The sequence below is a fragment of the Helianthus annuus genome, chromosome 4 (genome assembly GCF_002127325.2).
Source record: "Helianthus annuus cultivar XRQ/B chromosome 4, HanXRQr2.0-SUNRISE, whole genome shotgun sequence".
NCBI lineage: Eukaryota > Viridiplantae > Streptophyta > Magnoliopsida > Asterales > Asteraceae > Helianthus > Helianthus annuus.
Window position 1 is genome coordinate 206,183,649 of NC_035436.2, and position 17,833 is coordinate 206,201,481.

Consider the following 17,833-nt stretch of genomic DNA (forward strand, 5'->3'; position numbering starts at 1 on the left):
TCAACCAAGCACCGCTGCCGCCTCTTCCTTGGCCGCTTCTACCTCAGGTCCCTTGTGCTCGGTTGCGAACTTCCTACTAGGGAGGATTTGTTGTAACCTGCGTGTTACAATCACTGTGTAGTCGTCAAAGGTTGATTACTAAAACCCACTATGGTTGTTTATTTATTTATTTGTTTATACGTGTATAACCTTGATCCTGATTGAGAATATTTATTAATTGGATTAATAAATCAAACATATATATATAGGATAAGGATCATTACAGAACACTAATTATTGCGAGAACAAAAAGAACAACTCTAAATCGCTAAATTTTGGGATTTAAGGTTCATATTTCTTAAATTTTATGTTTCTTACATTCATAGAGTAAGGTTAACATACAAAAAGCCTTATCATACATCACGTAGGAGACAATGGTAACCGTTGGATCAGGGGTATAATCACGCATGGGACCACATAATCACGCATGGGACCACATGGGACCACATAATCACGCATGGGACTATAATCACGCACGTTCTATGATAATAACGCATGTTATATTTTTTGTCATGTATGTTAATGTAGGTTAAGCCCTGAAGTACATTATACTTTCTCTACATTCATATGTGTATTATATGTACATAAAAAAAACATATATTTTTCCCTACACATAATTTACATACATGTAGGTAATTTAGCCTACACATAACCTACATGTGTGTAGGTTATTTAAAAACTGAAGATTTTTCTTATTTTGTTTTAATTCTAGTGTGAGAAACAATAATTCTTACATTTATAACATTTTCATTTACTTTTTAGTTGTTTAGGATTGAAAAAATGAGTGATTCACTTTGTTCTGTGTGTTCTCGCAATATTTAGTGTTCTGCATAGAACCTTCCCCTATATATATATAATCAGCTCTTGTTAAAATATGTAGACCGCTTCCGCTTCAAGTTTTGATACCATGATTCCCAACAAAAAGAAAATACATAAATCCACAACCAAATAAAACTAGACATTGAACTTCGTATTTAGATCATTCTTGTCATAGTTGAGGGTCGAATCATGTATTTTGGGGGGCCTAAAACGATTCTTTAATTGCAGCCATCTTCGCAAAAATATACATAAACTTTTCTTCTTAAAACCAACACGATAACACACGATTATTGTATAAGATTTCTTAAAGGCACATAATTAGGAATATTAGAGTTGGAGTGAATGTTTAAAACTAAACAAAGTTAGAACCTAAGCCAGCCATTCACATCCAAAAAGAACAATGACGACCACAAAATCAGTCCACCAATGACAGTAATCAACAAGCATTTTTCGAAAGGTGATAATAGACAATTGCACCAATGGCGATCCACCTTTTTACCACATTTGTAACAGTGCCACATCTGTACCAAGTTTAATTCAAAATCAAAATCAGTTTCTCTTCAACATAACAATTAACGATAGAAAAATTACATAAACATACATATTATAGATTATAGTATGTAGGGGTCGTGGCCGGCTTGGAGGGGGTGCGGGTGGGCGACGGCACAGGGCCCATACCCAGGCCCAAATCTTTTTAATTTTGTATAGAATTTACGTTGTATAAGCTAGAATATATATATATATATATGCTGAATCAAAAGATGACACAAACAAGCTCTTATCAGTGTGGTTAGTGACTTAGTGCGTTGCTTAAACAACAAAGAGACGCGGGTTCTAATCCTGGCTCTCCAAATTCTCTGTTTTAACTTCAGTTTTTAGTTTTTTTAGCTGCATGACATTTAATGCTTAATTTTGTCAACTACATCAGTTTTTAGTTTTTTTAGCTGCATGACATTTAATGTTTAATTTTGTCAACTACATCTTTTTCTTTAATTAATAAACTACGAACTACACTTAGCGAAAAATAACTATTTAAATTATTTTCACATAAATTTAGTGATTAAATAATTGATGAGTTTATAATACATGGAAATTTACGAATAGATGAATTGCTTATTAAAACTTTTTATTATTTGTTTACTATGATACAAAAGACGATTATGTAAACAGGAGAATTACCTGCATCGAACAATTTCGCAACCTTTCACAAGCTCAACACAATGTCTACACTTAGGACATCTCATCCACTTCTTCCTCTCCAAAAGAACACCAAAGGCGACATCGTTCTGGTCCATAGTCTCCCTACTATCTTCACACGCGTAACCAACATGCCACGGAACCTTACACCGAAAACAAAAAGGTTTCTTGCAACTGGGACACACACATCTCTTTAAACTACCTCCACCACCACACTCGTTGATCATAAGAGCTGAACACTCTCTATTCGGACAATAAACCCTGTCAAGCGCTAGCACCGCCGACTCACAAAGCACATCACACCATTTATCAAACAATTGGTGTGGGATTTTTGGGCGGAATGATAACGGTTCGAGAGAATGGTCACAGGTTAGAGATGGGCATTTGATGTCGGATACATTGTCTTGGAGCTTCACGTGAATGTACTTGATCATGCAGTCCATGCAAAAGGAGTGATCAACACATCTATTACTATTCTCAAATTTCGTGTTAGGAAGTGTCACCGGTTCGAAACAAATCGCGCAAGTGAACGTCAATAATGATGATGATGATGATTCTTGATCTTCATGTTCTTTTTTGGTTTCTGATTTTTGTTGTGGTTTTTTGTTTACATTCCCCATTAAATAAACCCAACTTAAATAAGGGGAAAGAAGTTGCTGTGAGATTGTGAGCAGTGGGAGGGATGAAAGTATATAATATATATTGTGTAGGTATTATTAATATTTTACGGGCACAAAGAGATAGCGAGGTTTATTGTGAAGAGTTTGAACCAAGCTTCAATTAGATTTAATAGTAAGGATATCTCCAAGTCCCGGTCTATCTCGTGAGTTTGTTGGGTAGCGATAAGGAAAAAAGATCAAGAGAAATTGATGCGATTTGTATATTTTTTTGAGTAAACTGCAAAAAAGATCTCTGAGATTTGGCCACTTTTACAACTTTAGTCTAAAACTCAAACCTTTTGAATCTATCTGAATCTTGTCCTGTGGTTTAGTTTAGTTTTTTTTATTATTCTTTTAGCCACTATACTTTGAACACTTAACATATTACAACCTTATACTTTAATTTGAAGTGTATATAACTTCATACATACATGCATGAAATAAATTTAATCATTGATTAGTAGTTATTATCTATCTATCTATCTATCTATCTATCTATCTATCTATCTATCTATCTATCTATCTATCTATCTATCTATCTATCTATCTATCTATCTATAAAGACTCATGGATTTGAATAGTGATTTATAAAATCATGGACGTCCGATTAGATCTAACAGAGAGGGATATAGGGTTCCGAGACCAGATCAGGACATGCAAAGGTTAGCGTTTTCACGGTGCTCAGAACTAACGATGGTCTCATGGGAGTAGTGGTTGTTAACGATGGTGAACAGGGATTAGGTCCACTTTTTGGCAGCCAGACGGTCATCTCGACAATCACAGATGAAATACGATAACTCCTTTTTTTAACGGCAAATTTGGATCACTGACAGACCACTAGAGTATCATCGTACCACCAGCGGAACCACTCGATCATATCTATCTCCACTAGGCAATAATGTTTATACATCAATTCAGGAGAAACCTGATAAATCCGGGAAAACCCTCTTGTAAGAATCGAACACAGGACCTCATGTGCCCTAAGCTTACGATACTTAATTGAAATAATTTAACAATGTAAATGCATGTGTGGTAGTTGTAGTTTATTATGTGCATTAGTATGCGAATCAGGAGAAACACGATCTTAAGTAGCTTCATGTTACTTTTATTCTTGGATCTTGTGGTTTATAGCTAGCGTCATATTTGGGTGCTAACTTTTTTTAACAGGTTTAGGTTTTATGGTTTCAATTTTGTAACACCTTTGGGTACTAACAACAAAATTAGTTAATTTTATCAATATAATGACTAAAATACCTTTCCATTTTTTTAATTGTATCAATGTAACACATTTGGGTACTAACACCTAATTTTATTTAAGTTTAGATCAATTTTACTAAGAATTTTGAATTAAAATTATTTTTGTATATAACAATTTTAAAATGTTTTGACTAGCTATATGTTTTGAAACGGTGATTATTAAATAAACTAGATATAATATACTAGTAGATTATTACTATGTGTGTTACATGAACATGTTTATGAAAAAAAAATGAAGAATCATATATAAGATATAAATTAAGTGCATAATCATATAATTCATATGTAGATTAAATGTCTATAACAGTCACCATAATTGAAATTATTTGATGGAAAATTAACTAGCTTGATTTCTCAAATCTAACAAGGAAGAAAACGTTGGTTTCGTATGATTATAATATACAACCCATACTTTATAAACATATATTTTTAGATTTGATATAAATAAGGAGTTTAATAATTTCATAATTTTTAGATGTAATTCTGCATATTTGACCAACTCATTTTAAATGTTGAGTATGGGTTGTATTATTATTAACTCTATATTCGCCTAAAAAAATCCCCGAACTTTTCGCTCAGTAGTGTCTGGTATGTAGTTTTCGTATAGAATTTTATAGGTATGTACGTTTTCGACCATCCGATCGGAAATCTCAAGCTTCGCCACTGCAAAGATGGGCCCGCTCATGAAACCAACTCATCCCATCAAGTTTTATATATAATAATGACAATAAGTCAAACAATAATAATATTGTAACTTATGAAATATTTCAATGATACAACAGAAACAAAAAACAAAAACAGAAGACGGTACAATTCATCCACTTCGAAATCACCGTAGTGATTCATGCAATATCCATCACTTTGGATGTATCACACACTTTGAAAACCCCTATAAGTATATCTAGCTAGTGTGTGTGTGTTATTTTTCTTACAGAAAATGGGATTCTGCAAGTGGTTTTTGCTTGCATTTTTATGTGTTTTGGCAGTGGATGATGGAGGTTTGTTGTTGCTCTCTAATGGAGGTGTTACAAGCTCTTTTGTTAGAAATGAAGAGAAAAGCATAGACATGCCTTTTGATAGTGATGTCTTTAGGGTTCCTTCTGGCTATAATGCCCCTCAACAGGTGATCATACAAATATTAATATATTTTGAATACATTATGACCTTTTGATTGTAAACAACTTTAGTTTCGCATGAACGAATTAGGGCCGACTTATTTTTTTGGGCCGAAAGTGGATTTTGTATTCGGAATTTTGCTTAGGATCATAACACGTTGGAAAATGATGACACATATCTTATACACGTTGGATTTTAGTGTTGAAGTGAGTTTTAATGAAAAGAAAGTCCTTCTAAGGAGAGTGGGGGTGGTCACTAGTGATAGAATTCCATCACTCACAAACACTCAATCATGTTCCGTTATGTCAGCAACCATTTTTTCATCACTCACAACCTTTTTTGGTGGCAATGGTCATCACTCACCACCACACCCAACATTTTCCCCCCAACCAACAATTACCCTCACAAAAAAAAAAACCATCACGCCGTTAAAAAAAATAACGAAATCGGGAAACCGTTGAACTATCACGCGTTGTCGTTTAGGTGGCGGTGGGAATCACGGAACTTCAACGCGTTGAAGTTTGCCATCACGGAAAATCAACGTTCGACCCCGCCTGGCCTAAGCGTGTATATTCTTTAAATCGTGGGACCTTAAATATGTGCCCAAGCTTCAACTTATTATTTTTTTTACAGTTGAGTTGCCATTCAAACAAATCATATGTAAGTTATACCAAACAGCGATGGATGTATCATTATTTGCGGGTGTTGAAAATGAGTCGAGTAAAAATGGCTAGTTGTACCTTTTGAACTAAATGGGTCGAGTAAAACGGTTGACTACAAGGTCAAGGTCGAATAGAAACGACTCGGTAAAATGGTAGAATTGGATTAAAATTTGTAAAAGTTTAATATCATTAAATTTTTAAGTGTCTACCAATAAATTTACACGAAATAATAATCAACAAATATGTGAATATATCATACTAATAAAATTGAAACCTTTTGCATTTATAATAACAGGATATGTCATTATGACCTTTTTCACTTTTTAAGGTTCATATAACACAAGGAGATCATGTGGGAAAGGCAGTGATAGTGTCATGGGTCACAGTCGATGAACCTGGTTCAAGCACAGTTCTTTATTGGCCTCAAGATGGCACCCAAAAGGACCAAGCCACAGGCCAAATAACCACTTACAAGTACTACAATTACACCTCTGGTTACATACATCATTGCACCCTCCATAACTTAGAGGTTAATCTTCAACCCTCCATAGGACCATAACTTATGTAATGTAGTAACATATTTTTTTTATTAATGCTAGTAATATGATTTTAACGAAATATATAATAAGTAATAGCATACTTTTTTTTTTTAAAAAGATGACATCTTTAAAAATGATTATTGTTATTAGTTATTAGTATGGATGGATATATGGCAATGATGGGGGAAGATGAATATGTTGTTATTTTTTAAAAATCTTTTTTAAATACATTGTAAGTAAAAATATAAAAAAACGTTATTATTTTATAAAGTAAACCATTTTCTTATTTTGTTCCATCATCACATTCTTAATAATTCTCTGGCAGTTTAATACCAAGTATTATTATGAGGTTGGGATTGATCATACAACAAGGACCTTTTGGTTTGTGACCCCTCCGGCAGTCGGTCCAGATGTGGCCTACACGTTTGGAATCATCGGTATGTTGTTTGAGTTAAATTTTGAGTTTTGTGGCAAAAATACGACTTGTTTAATTAAGGTTGACTTCGTATAGGGGATCTTGGTCAAACATACGATTCGAACATCACGCTTACACATTATGAGATGAACCCTATCAAAGGAGAGTCAGTGTTGTATGTTGGAGATTTATCTTATGCTGATCACTACCCGTATCATGATAATCGAAGATGGGATAGTTGGGCAAGGTTTGTTGAAAGGAGCGTTGCGTATCAACCCTGGATTTGGACCGCCGGAAACCATGAACTTGATTATGATCCTAGCTTTGTAAGTAAACAACATATAATAAAAATTACCACCTGTCTTAAATATGATTGATAGTAGGTGGTAAATAGGCAAATCAAACAAAAAGAGGTAGTTTTTATAGGCGGAATCGTCACGCTAACACTTTTTTGGTATTCATTTTAAGTTTAATATAACTAGTTAATGTGTTAAATAAAACAACTTACAAAGTTATATATATTGAAATATAAGTTAGATGATTTTCATTTATCATTTGATTTGTTTGAAATAAGCACTATCAAAATCCATTGTCTCATACATTAATGCGCCGAAGAAACAAAATCAAGATCAATCGGGTCTCAACATGTTAAAACATGACACATTCTTAAATGATGCATTGCTTGATATAGGGTGAAAACAAGCCATTTAAGCCTTTTCTCCACCGATATCATGTCCCTTTTGAAGCATCAAGGAGCACCGAACCCCTTTGGTACTCGATCAAGAGAGCTTCGGCATATATCATTGTATTGTCTTCCTATTCAGCATACGGTAAGACTTACATTATTCATACTTTTAGTAAATAATACGATCACCTACAAAAAAGTGACATAAATGATAGAACTATAAAATGGTTACATTTAGTTATTTGGTGTAGGAACATACACTCCTCAATATATGTGGCTTATGGAAGAGTTACCAAAGGTAAATAGAAGTGAAACTCCATGGTTGATTGTTCTTATGCATTCACCATGGTACAATAGCAACACGTACCATTATATGGAAGGTGAGACCATGCGAGTTATGTTCGAGCCATGGTTTGTTCAGTACAAGGTTGATGTCGTGTTTGCTGGTCATGTTCATGCTTATGAACGCTCGGTAAGTAGCGTACCATCTAACATTTATTATATACATCTACTGATGGATGCATATAATTAGTACAACCGTTTCAAAGGACGTTTGAGATTGTCAAACACCCTTAAAAAAGTTGAGATACGATGTCTTAACTTTGGCTCTTTCTCTTGTATGCATTGAAGACTTGTATTATACATATTAGAGTAAACCTCAATTTTCTGGTTTGCTGATTTTAACACTCTAAGTTCAATAGTATAAAATTTGCATTTATCGTCCATTAGTTTGCTGATTTTAACAGTTTCAGTCCACAACACTAACACTGGTGTGGATTGAAATTGTTAAAATCTAACACTGGTGTTGACTGAAACTGTTAAAATTAGCAAACTAATGGATGATAAATGCAATTTTTAAACTATTGAACTGAGAGTGTTGAAATCAGCAAACCACGAGGACAAAAATTGAGGTTTACTCTACATATTAAATATCCTTACATTCATAATGAATTGGGGGTAACAATGTAATCTCTCACCTTTCTTTGTCAAATGATTACACACAGAATCGGATATCAAACGTTGCTTATAACATTGTGAATGGGAAATGCACTCCGGTCTTTGACCAAAATGCCCCTGTGTACATCACCATTGGAGATGGAGGCAATATTGAAGGTCTAGCAACTATGTAAGACTGTTTGTCACATAGAAAAATTTACTATATATTCTTTTAATATTATTTGTCTAATACTTCATTGTTTTTTCCGACTTTAAATCTGTTAAATAATAAACATTTACAGAGGAAAAACGGCTAGGGTTTATTCAATAGAAAAACATTGAGTACAAAAAAAAAAAAGAAAATAAATGTTATATAGCCGGGCTAAACATGGAAAATAGATTCTAATGCACTATTTTCTTGTTCTCGCAGCATGACGGAGCCGCAACCAAACTATTCGGCATTTAGAGAAGCGAGTTTTGGTCATGCAACGATGGAGATTAAAAACCGAACGCATGCGTACTATAGTTGGCATCGTAATTCAGATGGATATGCTGTTAAATCAGATTCAGTAGTGTTCTTTAACCGATACTGGTATCCAAAAAACGAGTCTGCCATTGAAACTTAATCACTAAATCATCCTTTTTAATATCTTGACATGCAAACAACTAAACTTTGTGTTTGAATGATGCACCACATGTATATTTGTTGTAATACTTCAGTTAAATTGTGTTTCCGGATCATAGAGAAATAAATTGGATTAGTAATTGATAATTTGATTTGTTTATACTTTCCGTGTTTTGTATACAATTTATTATTAGTTATTTTGATATTTATGTTTTTTTATTAAAATACTAGATAAAGACTTAACTGTAAAACCTAAGGTAGTTGGTATAAATTCAAGTTGTTTATGTTTCAGCGGAAATTTCTTTTAGAAATGAGTCGTGTCAAATACAATACGTTTTATTGCTTTTTTATATGTACTGAAGAAACACTGACCTATGAAGTACCTAGGGCTTCAATGATTAGTGACTCGAACGCTTGGCTGCAAAACAGAAACACCGTTAGGACTCGTTACAGGAATGGGGTTATTCCTGTAACCACCCTCCGGCGTGAGAATAAGTATTGGTTTATGAAAGAAGTTTAGGAGAAGAAGATGTATGAGAGCAAGATGATCATACCTTATACGTTTACCTTTATTTATAGGTTTTCCATTAGGGTTTCCTTTAACCTAAGATATATTCCGATAAGTTAGAGATTTACATGATCTTCCCGAAAAGTTAGAGATTTGGTTGTGCAACTTCCATGTAGATATGGAAAGTTCTAGAATAATCATTTGTATTTATATTAATATAATAGGTTGTAACCGGGTCGGGTTGACCGATGCGGGTCACACCTCGTCATGTCCCCCCAGTCCGAGTTCATGGAAAGAAATCCATTAGGTCGGACTAAGAGAAAAAAGAAAAAGTTAGTGTATTATGATTGTTGCCACATTCATTGGGCTATGAACCGTTACGTTTTTGGGAAATGACGGCGAAAAGATAGGATGTGACAGTGGGGTCATCATTTTGGTGACAACTGTTTTTACCCCACATGGACACGTATTTCCGTTCGTACATCTTTTTGAATTTGAAAAGTTGCCTTTGCGTATAAATAACAACTCTATATGTAGGAGTTCAAATCTCCTCCCCCAAATCATTCCTTCGTCATTCTTTCCAATCAATGGCTTCGAAAACCAACGAATCGTCTTCCACCGCTGCCGCCCCTACAGACATATTGTTCTGCAAGTGGGGCGTGACGTCCTTCAACAACCTTGTTCATGATTATGGTATTAGGGCCGAATGGAACCCTGTTTTGCCGTCCAAGACTGACACTGCATTCCCCTTGAAGGCGGGTAAAATCACTTTGTTCAGTGATTTTTTCAAATTCTGCAATTTCCGGCTACCCATCACTAAATTTTTGAAATCGGTGCTTGATTTTTACCGTATTCACATATCTCAAATACATCCCCTCGGTTTAGTGAAACTTCGGCAATTTGAGTTTGCCTGCATAGCACTGGGCCATATCCCAGAACTGGTTGTCTTTAGGGCTTTCTTTGTGCTTGTGTGGAAATCCCCTTTCTTTACCTTCGACCGGAGAGATACTGACGTGTCGTGCCTAAGGGATATTCCTACTAGTTCGAGGGACAAAGATTGAAAGAAAAAATTCTTCTATCTTGATGCCTCTGTTATCCATGGGGAAATGCACTGGAGAGAGAAAGGGCCAAAGGATAAAGTGAAAGACGATGTTCCATCTGAGGATGCGTATGTATCGAATGTTCTGTACATAAAGCTGTGTGGCCGCCCCTTCGAGTGCACGATTATCCCTGAAGGTGCGTTGGTGATGGCCGGCATGAGTTTGTTGTGGCCTGATATCAGGCGTTATCCCTCATTTCAAAGGGACGATGCAGGTATGTTTACTTTGTCGTGCATTGCTATTTTTGCTGTGTTTTTGCTTTTTTTTTTAAACTCCCACATGCCACACAGGGGAGTGGAGTATGTTTGACTTTATTGATCCTCCTCGGCATCTCGCGTTGAAACCCGCCGACCGCGCGTTGGACGAAGGAGAGCCAGATGTGCTAAGGGTGCACCTTGAGCAATTTATTCTACCCGCTGTACCGGCGGATCCCACAGCATACGTCACCCAATTGTCAGGTGTGGCAACTACCGCCGTGTCAGTGTCGGAGAAAAAACCTACCCGGATAAAGCTTACCGGGAAGAAACACACAGCGATCCATGGGGGTGTGCCCTCCGTTGAGGAAACTTCCAGTGTTGGGCGTGATATTCCCCTGGTCACCGATCTGACCAGTCCAGGTCGTGCCTTTAAGAAAAGAAAAACCTTTGTCGTACCTACTCTAAGTGCCTTTGAGGCGGTACAGGCTGCTTGTGCTTTCCCAACAGGTATCTATTAACTGACTTAGCCTGCCGCTGTAGGATATTAGTTTTCATGTTGCTAAACCCCCGCTACGTTTATCGTGCATGTACCTCTGTGGGAGTCCCACCTGGGGTTGTTACACCAACACTTATGTCGACCGTGGCGTTGTCATGTCCTGGTTCCAGTGTTAGTTTGTCCACAGTCCCCAAAACCTCGGCTTCTGCTACTGCCGCTGTGAGCTGTGTCATGCCTCTCCCTATTCCTACGTTATCAGTAGCTGTGACTGTTGATCCCCTGTCCACACTTTGGACAGGCGGTATGGATACACCTGTAATTGACTCGCCCAGAGGCATTTTTGCCGATGTAGATAAAGATGTTACTACCGTATCAGCGGCACAGGAGGTGACCAGCGTGGGTGGTAGCGAAACTGGAGGATCGAGCAGCGGTATTGCTGATGACGATGTCCGTCTGATTGACGACCTGTTTATACCAACCGTTCGTTGGGACCCCAATGCTCAAGACAAACGCTATCAGCCTCACTGGAAAATCGCTGAATCTTCAAGGCTGATTTTCCCCCCTGTGGTTCAACACTGGGTCGAGCGGGCGTATCCCCCTGCCGAAGCGGCGTACGTAGAGGGTTTGAACAATGAAGATCTGATGAATTCTTCAATATCTGACTCTGTGAGCCTACCACGAAGGTTGGTTGAAATCCGTCGCAGGTGGATGCATGATAACACCCAACTCCACCAGGCGCGAGCTACTATTCAGGAATTGAGGGACGACAAGCATCGCTTAGAAGGTCAACTTCAGACTGTGGGATTAAGGGAGGCCAGATTCTTGTCGGAGAAAAACAAAGCTGAGGAAGATTTGCAGAGGGTGACTAACCATCTTGCTGAAGAACGGATCTTGTGGGCCCGCGACATGGCGGAAAAAGATCGAGTGTTGGCTCAGGCCAAGAATATACAGGAGGAGTTGGAGCGTAAGGCCATAGCGGAGGCTCAAAAGGTGAGACTCGAGTTATCGGCACAATTGGAAAAATTTCGTGTTGACACTGATTTTGTGTCTCAGGTTCAGGAACGGTACCAAAGCTTGACAACTGAAATAGAAGCCTCCCATACCAAAATCCGGCTTATGCAGGCAGAGCTGGAGGAACGGGAAGGAAAGGTCAAGGAGTTGCAGGACCATTGCGATTCACTTGTCACTCAGAACAACAAACTTGCTGTATCGTCATCTTCTAAACTGAAGGAAGTGGAAAATGCGTTGGCACAATCCAACGCAGAAGTCGATGATTTGACCAGCCAGCTAGCGGCTATGCGGGGTGACAGGAATTGGTTGATAACTAATGGGCTTGTGGGGGCGTTCGAGTACCTGCGTGAATCGCCCCCTTTCACCAGCTTGATTGATCGCTTATCCGCGGCTGCTTACCAATCCGGGCATCATGATGGTGTGTATAAGGGCTATATGGATTGCCAGCAGTTGGATAGGGTATCGCCGGATTTTCATGCTGTCAAGAGTAAACTGCAAACTGATATGGCAAATGCCCTTGAAGCGGCGTATACCGAGCCGCTGCCCTATTATGGCGATTTGATGGACAAAGTCAATGAGTATGGGATAGAATCGCTGCGTCTGATGCTGGACCCCGCGGAGGAGTCTGAAGAAGAATGACAACTTTGTTTTTCTTTTTTGTTGCTTGTGATGTACTCTTATTGCTTTGCTAATGACACTGTTTGAATTGGGCTTAGTGCCCATTTCTGTTTTGATTTGACAGCCATATTAATGCAAATGTCATGATTTCTGACACCGCCGAATTTTGAAAATATGGCTCTGTGACGTGTGATGATTATTCTCTATTAATGCACCCGACGTCACCACTGTCAAAACTTTTTACTCCTGCTATAAATTTACCTTCCGTTTCCTTATTTGGTAGTTTGGACACGATGGAAAGAAAACGATATAGGCAAAGACTTTCCGAGATCTTCCGGGTCCTTGACGCTGCTGATGGCTTGCTCCAGCTGCAATACCCGGTAACGAGGTCGATGCTTAGGGGGAGGAGACCCATTCCCAATGCTGCTCCGGTTCGTGCTAACCGAGCATGTCAGAGCATTGTCATTGAGGATCCTCAACCAGTGGATCCCGGAGTGCCACAGCTATCAGCTGATGTGCTGTCTAGTCTGATTCCGGTGAACCCTGAACAGCGATATCGTCTGACGTACCAACGCCATTCTGGTGGTCGACCGAGGAGGCAACAGACGGATAGCTCAGGTACGGTGGTTCCGATGGTCGGTGATGGTTCATCTGACAACTTGGCGATCGATCCAGTTGTAGTTGTGGATGATGAGGTGGTGGTGCATACCCCTGCAGTGGTGATGGCACCCAACCTTCCTCAGTAGATGTTTTGAACATGTTCTGTATTTTGGTTCCCATATGTTCGGTTTTTAGTGACAGGGACAAGTACTTGGTTTTTTTTTTTTTTTTTGAGATAGGTTATGTACATGTAGTGATGCCTATCTGTTTTGGGGCGGTGTATGTATCTATTACCAAGATACCCGCCGTAAGCGCTTTTTAATGTTAACCCTATGACTTATATGAATGAAAATATTTCGTGTTTAAGGGTGTTGTTTGTGTTTTTACCGTTTTATGCATTCGTCGTGCGATGGTAACTTTTGTAACAAATAAACTTAAATCTTTCTTATTAAACTTGCATGGAGTAATAAAAGAAAAACAGAAAAACCCCAACACGGGTTGCAAATGTGAATTGAGAAAATAGTTAACTCTTGCTGTTAGGAGCAAGGTTTTACAGGTAGCATTTCCTTAACTGGGCGATGTTCCAACTGCGCGGTATTGGCGTGCCATCTAGTCGGGATAGGCGATAGGCCCCTTTACCCAGATCTTCTTGGACGATATAAGGGCCTTCCCAGTTTGGGCCCAGTTTTCCTGAGGGTTCCATTCTACTTGCTTCGTTGTCACGCATGACGTAATCACCCGCTTTGAAGCTCTGTTTGGCCACCCGTTTGTTATAATACTTTTCCAACGCTTTCTTGTATCTTGCTTCGCTGATGGCGGCTGCCTCACGCCTTTCTTCCAACAAATCCAAGCCTTCTCTCAGAGATTGGTCGTTGTCATTGCCTGTATTGAGACGGCATAACGACGGTAACCCTGCTTCAGCAGGTATCATTGCCTCCATTCCATAGGTAAGGCTGAATGGGGTTTCGTTGTTGCTAGTTTTGGGCATTGTTCTATGTGCCCAAAGGACATGTGGCAATTCTTCCACCCACGAGCTTCCCTCGTGCCCCAGTCGTTTTTTGATGCCATCCAGCAAACTCCTGTTCATCCGCTCCACCTGGCCGTTACCTTGGGGGTGTGCTACCGATGTGAAAATCTGTTGGATGTGGAGATCAGTGCACCATTCCTGGAAAATTCTATCCGTGAACTGTGTTCCGTTATCACTCACCAGGTAAAGCGGTAACCCGAACCTGCACACTATGTGCTCCCAGAGGAATTTTTTGGCATTTTCCGCCGTTATTTTGGCCAAGGGTTTTGCTTCCACCCATTTGGTGAAGTAATCAACTGCCACAATCAGGTACTTTAACTTTCCGGGGGCCGGCGGGAAAGGTCCTACGATATCCATGGCCCATTTCTGAAAGGGCCACGCTGCTGTCACCGGTACCAGGCTGTTCTTGGGCCGTATTGTCTGAGGAGCGAACTTCTGGCAACTGCGGCATTTTCGTAGTTCCGTTACAGCGTCTTCGTGCATCCCAGGCCAGTAATATCCCGCGCTATGGATTTTGGCCACCACTGCTCGAGGTCCGGCGTGTATGCCGCATAGACCCGCGTGAATTTCGCTGATGAGGTACTTTGCCTCTATCGGGGAAACACATCGCAGCAACGGACCCAAGTAAGATTTTCGGTATAGGACACCATCATTGACCTCATATTGTAGCGCTTTCGTTTGTATCTTCTGTGCTTCGCCCTTGGCGGGAGGTAGTTCACCTGTCTCGAGGAAGCGTAGAATCGGAGTATACCAGCAAGGTTCTTCCATTGTGATGGCGGAAACGCTCCGTGGTTCGATTGAGGGCGTCTGTAACGTTTCGACTTTGACTTCCTTTTCCATGCCTGAGGTGGCGAGTTTGCTTAGGGCGTCTACTATTTGATTCTTTCCTCTATGTACATGGTTGAGTGTGACCTTGTCAAAGGAATCCATGAGTTCTTTAGTTTTCGCTAGATATTTCGCCATTGACTCGTCTTTAGCTTCATACGTCTCGTTTACCTGATTGTTAACCAGCAACGAGTCGACATATGCGTCTACCCTTGCTGCCCCCATGGATTTTGCCATCCGTAAACCTGCCAATAATGCCTCGTACTCCGCTTCATTATTAGAACATTCAAAATCGAAACGTAAGGCGTACATTAGTCTGATTTGATCTGGACTTATTAGCATTAGGCCTGCACCGGACCCCTTTCCGCTAGATGATCCATCAGTGTATAGCTTCCAAGTCTGCCTTGTGGTGCTGGACTCCGGTATATCTTGGACGACTGGGTCCGTAACGGCTTCTCCTTCCGGTATTTCAGCTAAAAAATCAGCAATCACTTGCCCTTTAACTGCTGTTCGTTTCTGATATTCAATATCTAAAGCCCCCAGCTCAATGGCCCATTTAGCCAACCTGCCCGAAACCTCTGGCTTGTGTAAGACTTGCTGCAGCGGGTAATTGGTTAAGATTTGTACGCGGTGTGCCTGAAAGTATCTTCTTAGTCGCCTTGTGGCGTGTACTAATGCTAAAACTAGCTTTTCCAGTGTAGGATAGCGCGTTTCAGGCCCCGCTAACACCCGGCTTATGTAATATATTGGTGTCTGCTTCCCTTCTCGTTCAACCATGAGCACGGCACTTACCGCCGTATGAGCTGCCGCTAAATACATTTTTAGTATTTCACTGGGCCTTGGCGCTGTCAGCGTAGGTAACCCTTCTATAAAACGTTTCATTTCTTGTAGAGCCTGCTCCGCTTCGCTGGTCCATTTGAAATTCTTCTTGTTGAGGCAACCTTTTAATGTTTTTATGAAATGCAATGATTTTTCGGCGTGCCTTGCTAAGAACCTGTTGATCGCTACTAGCCGTCCATTTAAAGCTTGAGCTTCCTTCAGCGTTCGGGGAGAAGGCATTCGCGCTATGGCGGCTACCGTTTCCGGGTTAGCTTTAAAACCGTCTCGGGTGACCACTACACACAGGAACTTCCCCTCTTCCACCCCAAACGAACACTTCTTTGGATTTAATTTTATGTTGTATTCTCTGAGCCGCTGGAAAATTTCCTCGATATCTGCTAACATCTGTTTTTCTTCGCTGCTTTTAATTACAAGGTCGTCTACATAGACTTCCAAATTTCGCCCGATCTGTGCCTCAAACACCTTGTCCATGAGCCTCTGATAGGTAGCTCCTGCGTTTCGTAGCCCAAAAGGCATCTTGGTATAACAAAAGATGCCCACGTCGGTATGAAACGCTGTTTTTTCTTCAGCTTCCTTGGATATTTTAATCTGGTGGTACCCTTTATACGCGTCCAGGAAACATTTGAATCGGTAAGGTACCAGGGAGTCGACCTTTAAATCAATCTCGGGTAACGGGTACGCATCTTTTGGGCACGCCTTGTTTAAGTCTTTGAAATCGATGCACATTCGCCACGTGCCATCTGGCTTTTTCACCATGACCGGGTTGGACACCCATGTATGGTATTGCGTTTCCCTGAGGATTCCAGCTTCCACTAACTTTCGTACTTCTTTAACGACCGCTGCCCGGCGGTCCGGGGCCATGCTGCGTTTACCCTGAGCAACCGGCTTAACGCCTGGAAGTGTGGCGAGCCTGTGTTCTGCTTTGTCACGGGGGACTCCCGTCATATTGGAGTGCTCGAAAGCGAAAATGTCCACGTTTCTTTTTAACAATTGCTTCAGGTCGCTTATAACTTCCGGGGACAGAGTGTCCCCGATTGTGACCATTTGGTCCGGATGGCGCGTGCTCGGTACCCATCTTTCTGGGCCCGTGGCCCCAGTGGGCCCCTAGCGATATCGTTTGGTATTTAGTACTTCCCCGATTTTATCACGAAATACGGTAGTGATACCTCGCGGTGTTGGTAACTTCATAAAACCCCTCGCCGTGGAGACTATGGCGTTCAATTTCCCCAGGGTGAATCTTCCGATTATCACATTGTGGTACGACTCAGCGCGGACTACAAGGAAAGTTAGTAGTATGGTTCTTTCTTTGGGTGATTGCCCAAAGGTTACTGGGAAAGTGATTTGACCAATAGGATCAACCTTTTCCCCTGTGAAACCTTTGATAGGGGCGTGTACTGATTCAAGCAACTTCCTATCCTCTGGTTGCATTCTGTTAAAGCAATGTTCATAGATAATGTCTTCTGAGCTTCCGGTGTCGACTAGGATTCGCCTCATGCGGTAGTCTCCTACTGCCGTGGAGATGAGCAGGGCGTCTGTGGTAAGATGCAAATCCTCCATTCGCGGCTCTATGGTCATTGTTGCCAACATCCAAGGCTCGAGCGTGGAGAAACTCCGCTTTGCCCCCCTTCCCGTGTCAGCGTGCACCATGTTCAATTCACGCGG

The 17,833-nt window shown here is 40.2% G+C and overlaps 3 protein-coding genes across 3 annotated transcripts; 1 reads left to right on the forward strand and 2 right to left on the reverse strand.

The window, feature by feature from the left end:
- Window positions 1–2,675, reverse strand: LOC110934237 (E3 ubiquitin-protein ligase RNF144B). The gene is made up of 2 exons (XM_022177419.1): window positions 2,038–2,675; window positions 1–97 (listed from the first exon to the last, which is right to left on the reverse strand). Exons 1-2 carry the CDS (start codon window positions 2,673–2,675, stop codon window positions 1–3), a joined length of 735 nt encoding a protein of 244 aa, XP_022033111.1.
- Window positions 2,676–4,908: 2,233 nt separating this feature from the next.
- LOC110934238 (purple acid phosphatase 2) lies at window positions 4,909–9,109 on the forward strand. Its single transcript, XM_022177420.2, has 8 exons — window positions 4,909–5,094; window positions 6,078–6,278; window positions 6,614–6,725; window positions 6,800–7,029; window positions 7,395–7,533; window positions 7,640–7,860; window positions 8,393–8,514; window positions 8,755–9,109. Exons 1-8 carry the CDS (start codon window positions 4,909–4,911, stop codon window positions 8,948–8,950), a joined length of 1,407 nt encoding a protein of 468 aa, XP_022033112.2. The 3' UTR covers window positions 8,951–9,109.
- Window positions 9,110–14,029: 4,920 nt separating this feature from the next.
- LOC110934239 (protein NYNRIN-like) lies at window positions 14,030–17,215 on the reverse strand. Its single transcript, XM_022177421.2, has one exon. The coding sequence runs from the start codon at window positions 17,213–17,215 to the stop codon at window positions 14,030–14,032; it is 3,186 nt and encodes a 1,061-aa protein (XP_022033113.2).
- Window positions 17,216–17,833: the final 618 nt, after the last annotated feature.

What these genes read in the sequence shown, in the direction of transcription:
- LOC110934238 (XM_022177420.2), top strand. Translation starts at nt 4,909, where the DNA reads ATGGGATTCTGCAAGTGGTTTTTGCTTGCATTTTTATGTGTTTTGGCA. An exon ending in CTACACGTTTGGAATCATCG is followed by an intron (nt 6,726 to 6,799) that starts GTATGTTGTTTG and finishes GACTTCGTATAG; the next exon opens with GGGATCTTGGTCAAACATAC. An exon ending in GTCTTCCTATTCAGCATACG is followed by an intron (nt 7,534 to 7,639) that starts GTAAGACTTACA and finishes TATTTGGTGTAG; the next exon opens with GAACATACACTCCTCAATAT.
- LOC110934239 (XM_022177421.2), bottom strand. Translation starts at nt 17,215, where the DNA reads ATGGTCACAATCGGGGACACTCTGTCCCCGGAAGTTATAAGCGACCTG.
- LOC110934237 (XM_022177419.1), bottom strand. Translation starts at nt 2,675, where the DNA reads ATGGGGAATGTAAACAAAAAACCACAACAAAAATCAGAAACCAAAAAA. An exon ending in TGCGAAATTGTTCGATGCAG is followed by an intron (nt 98 to 2,037) that starts GTAATTCTCCTG and finishes TGTAACACGCAG; the next exon opens with GTTACAACAAATCCTCCCTA.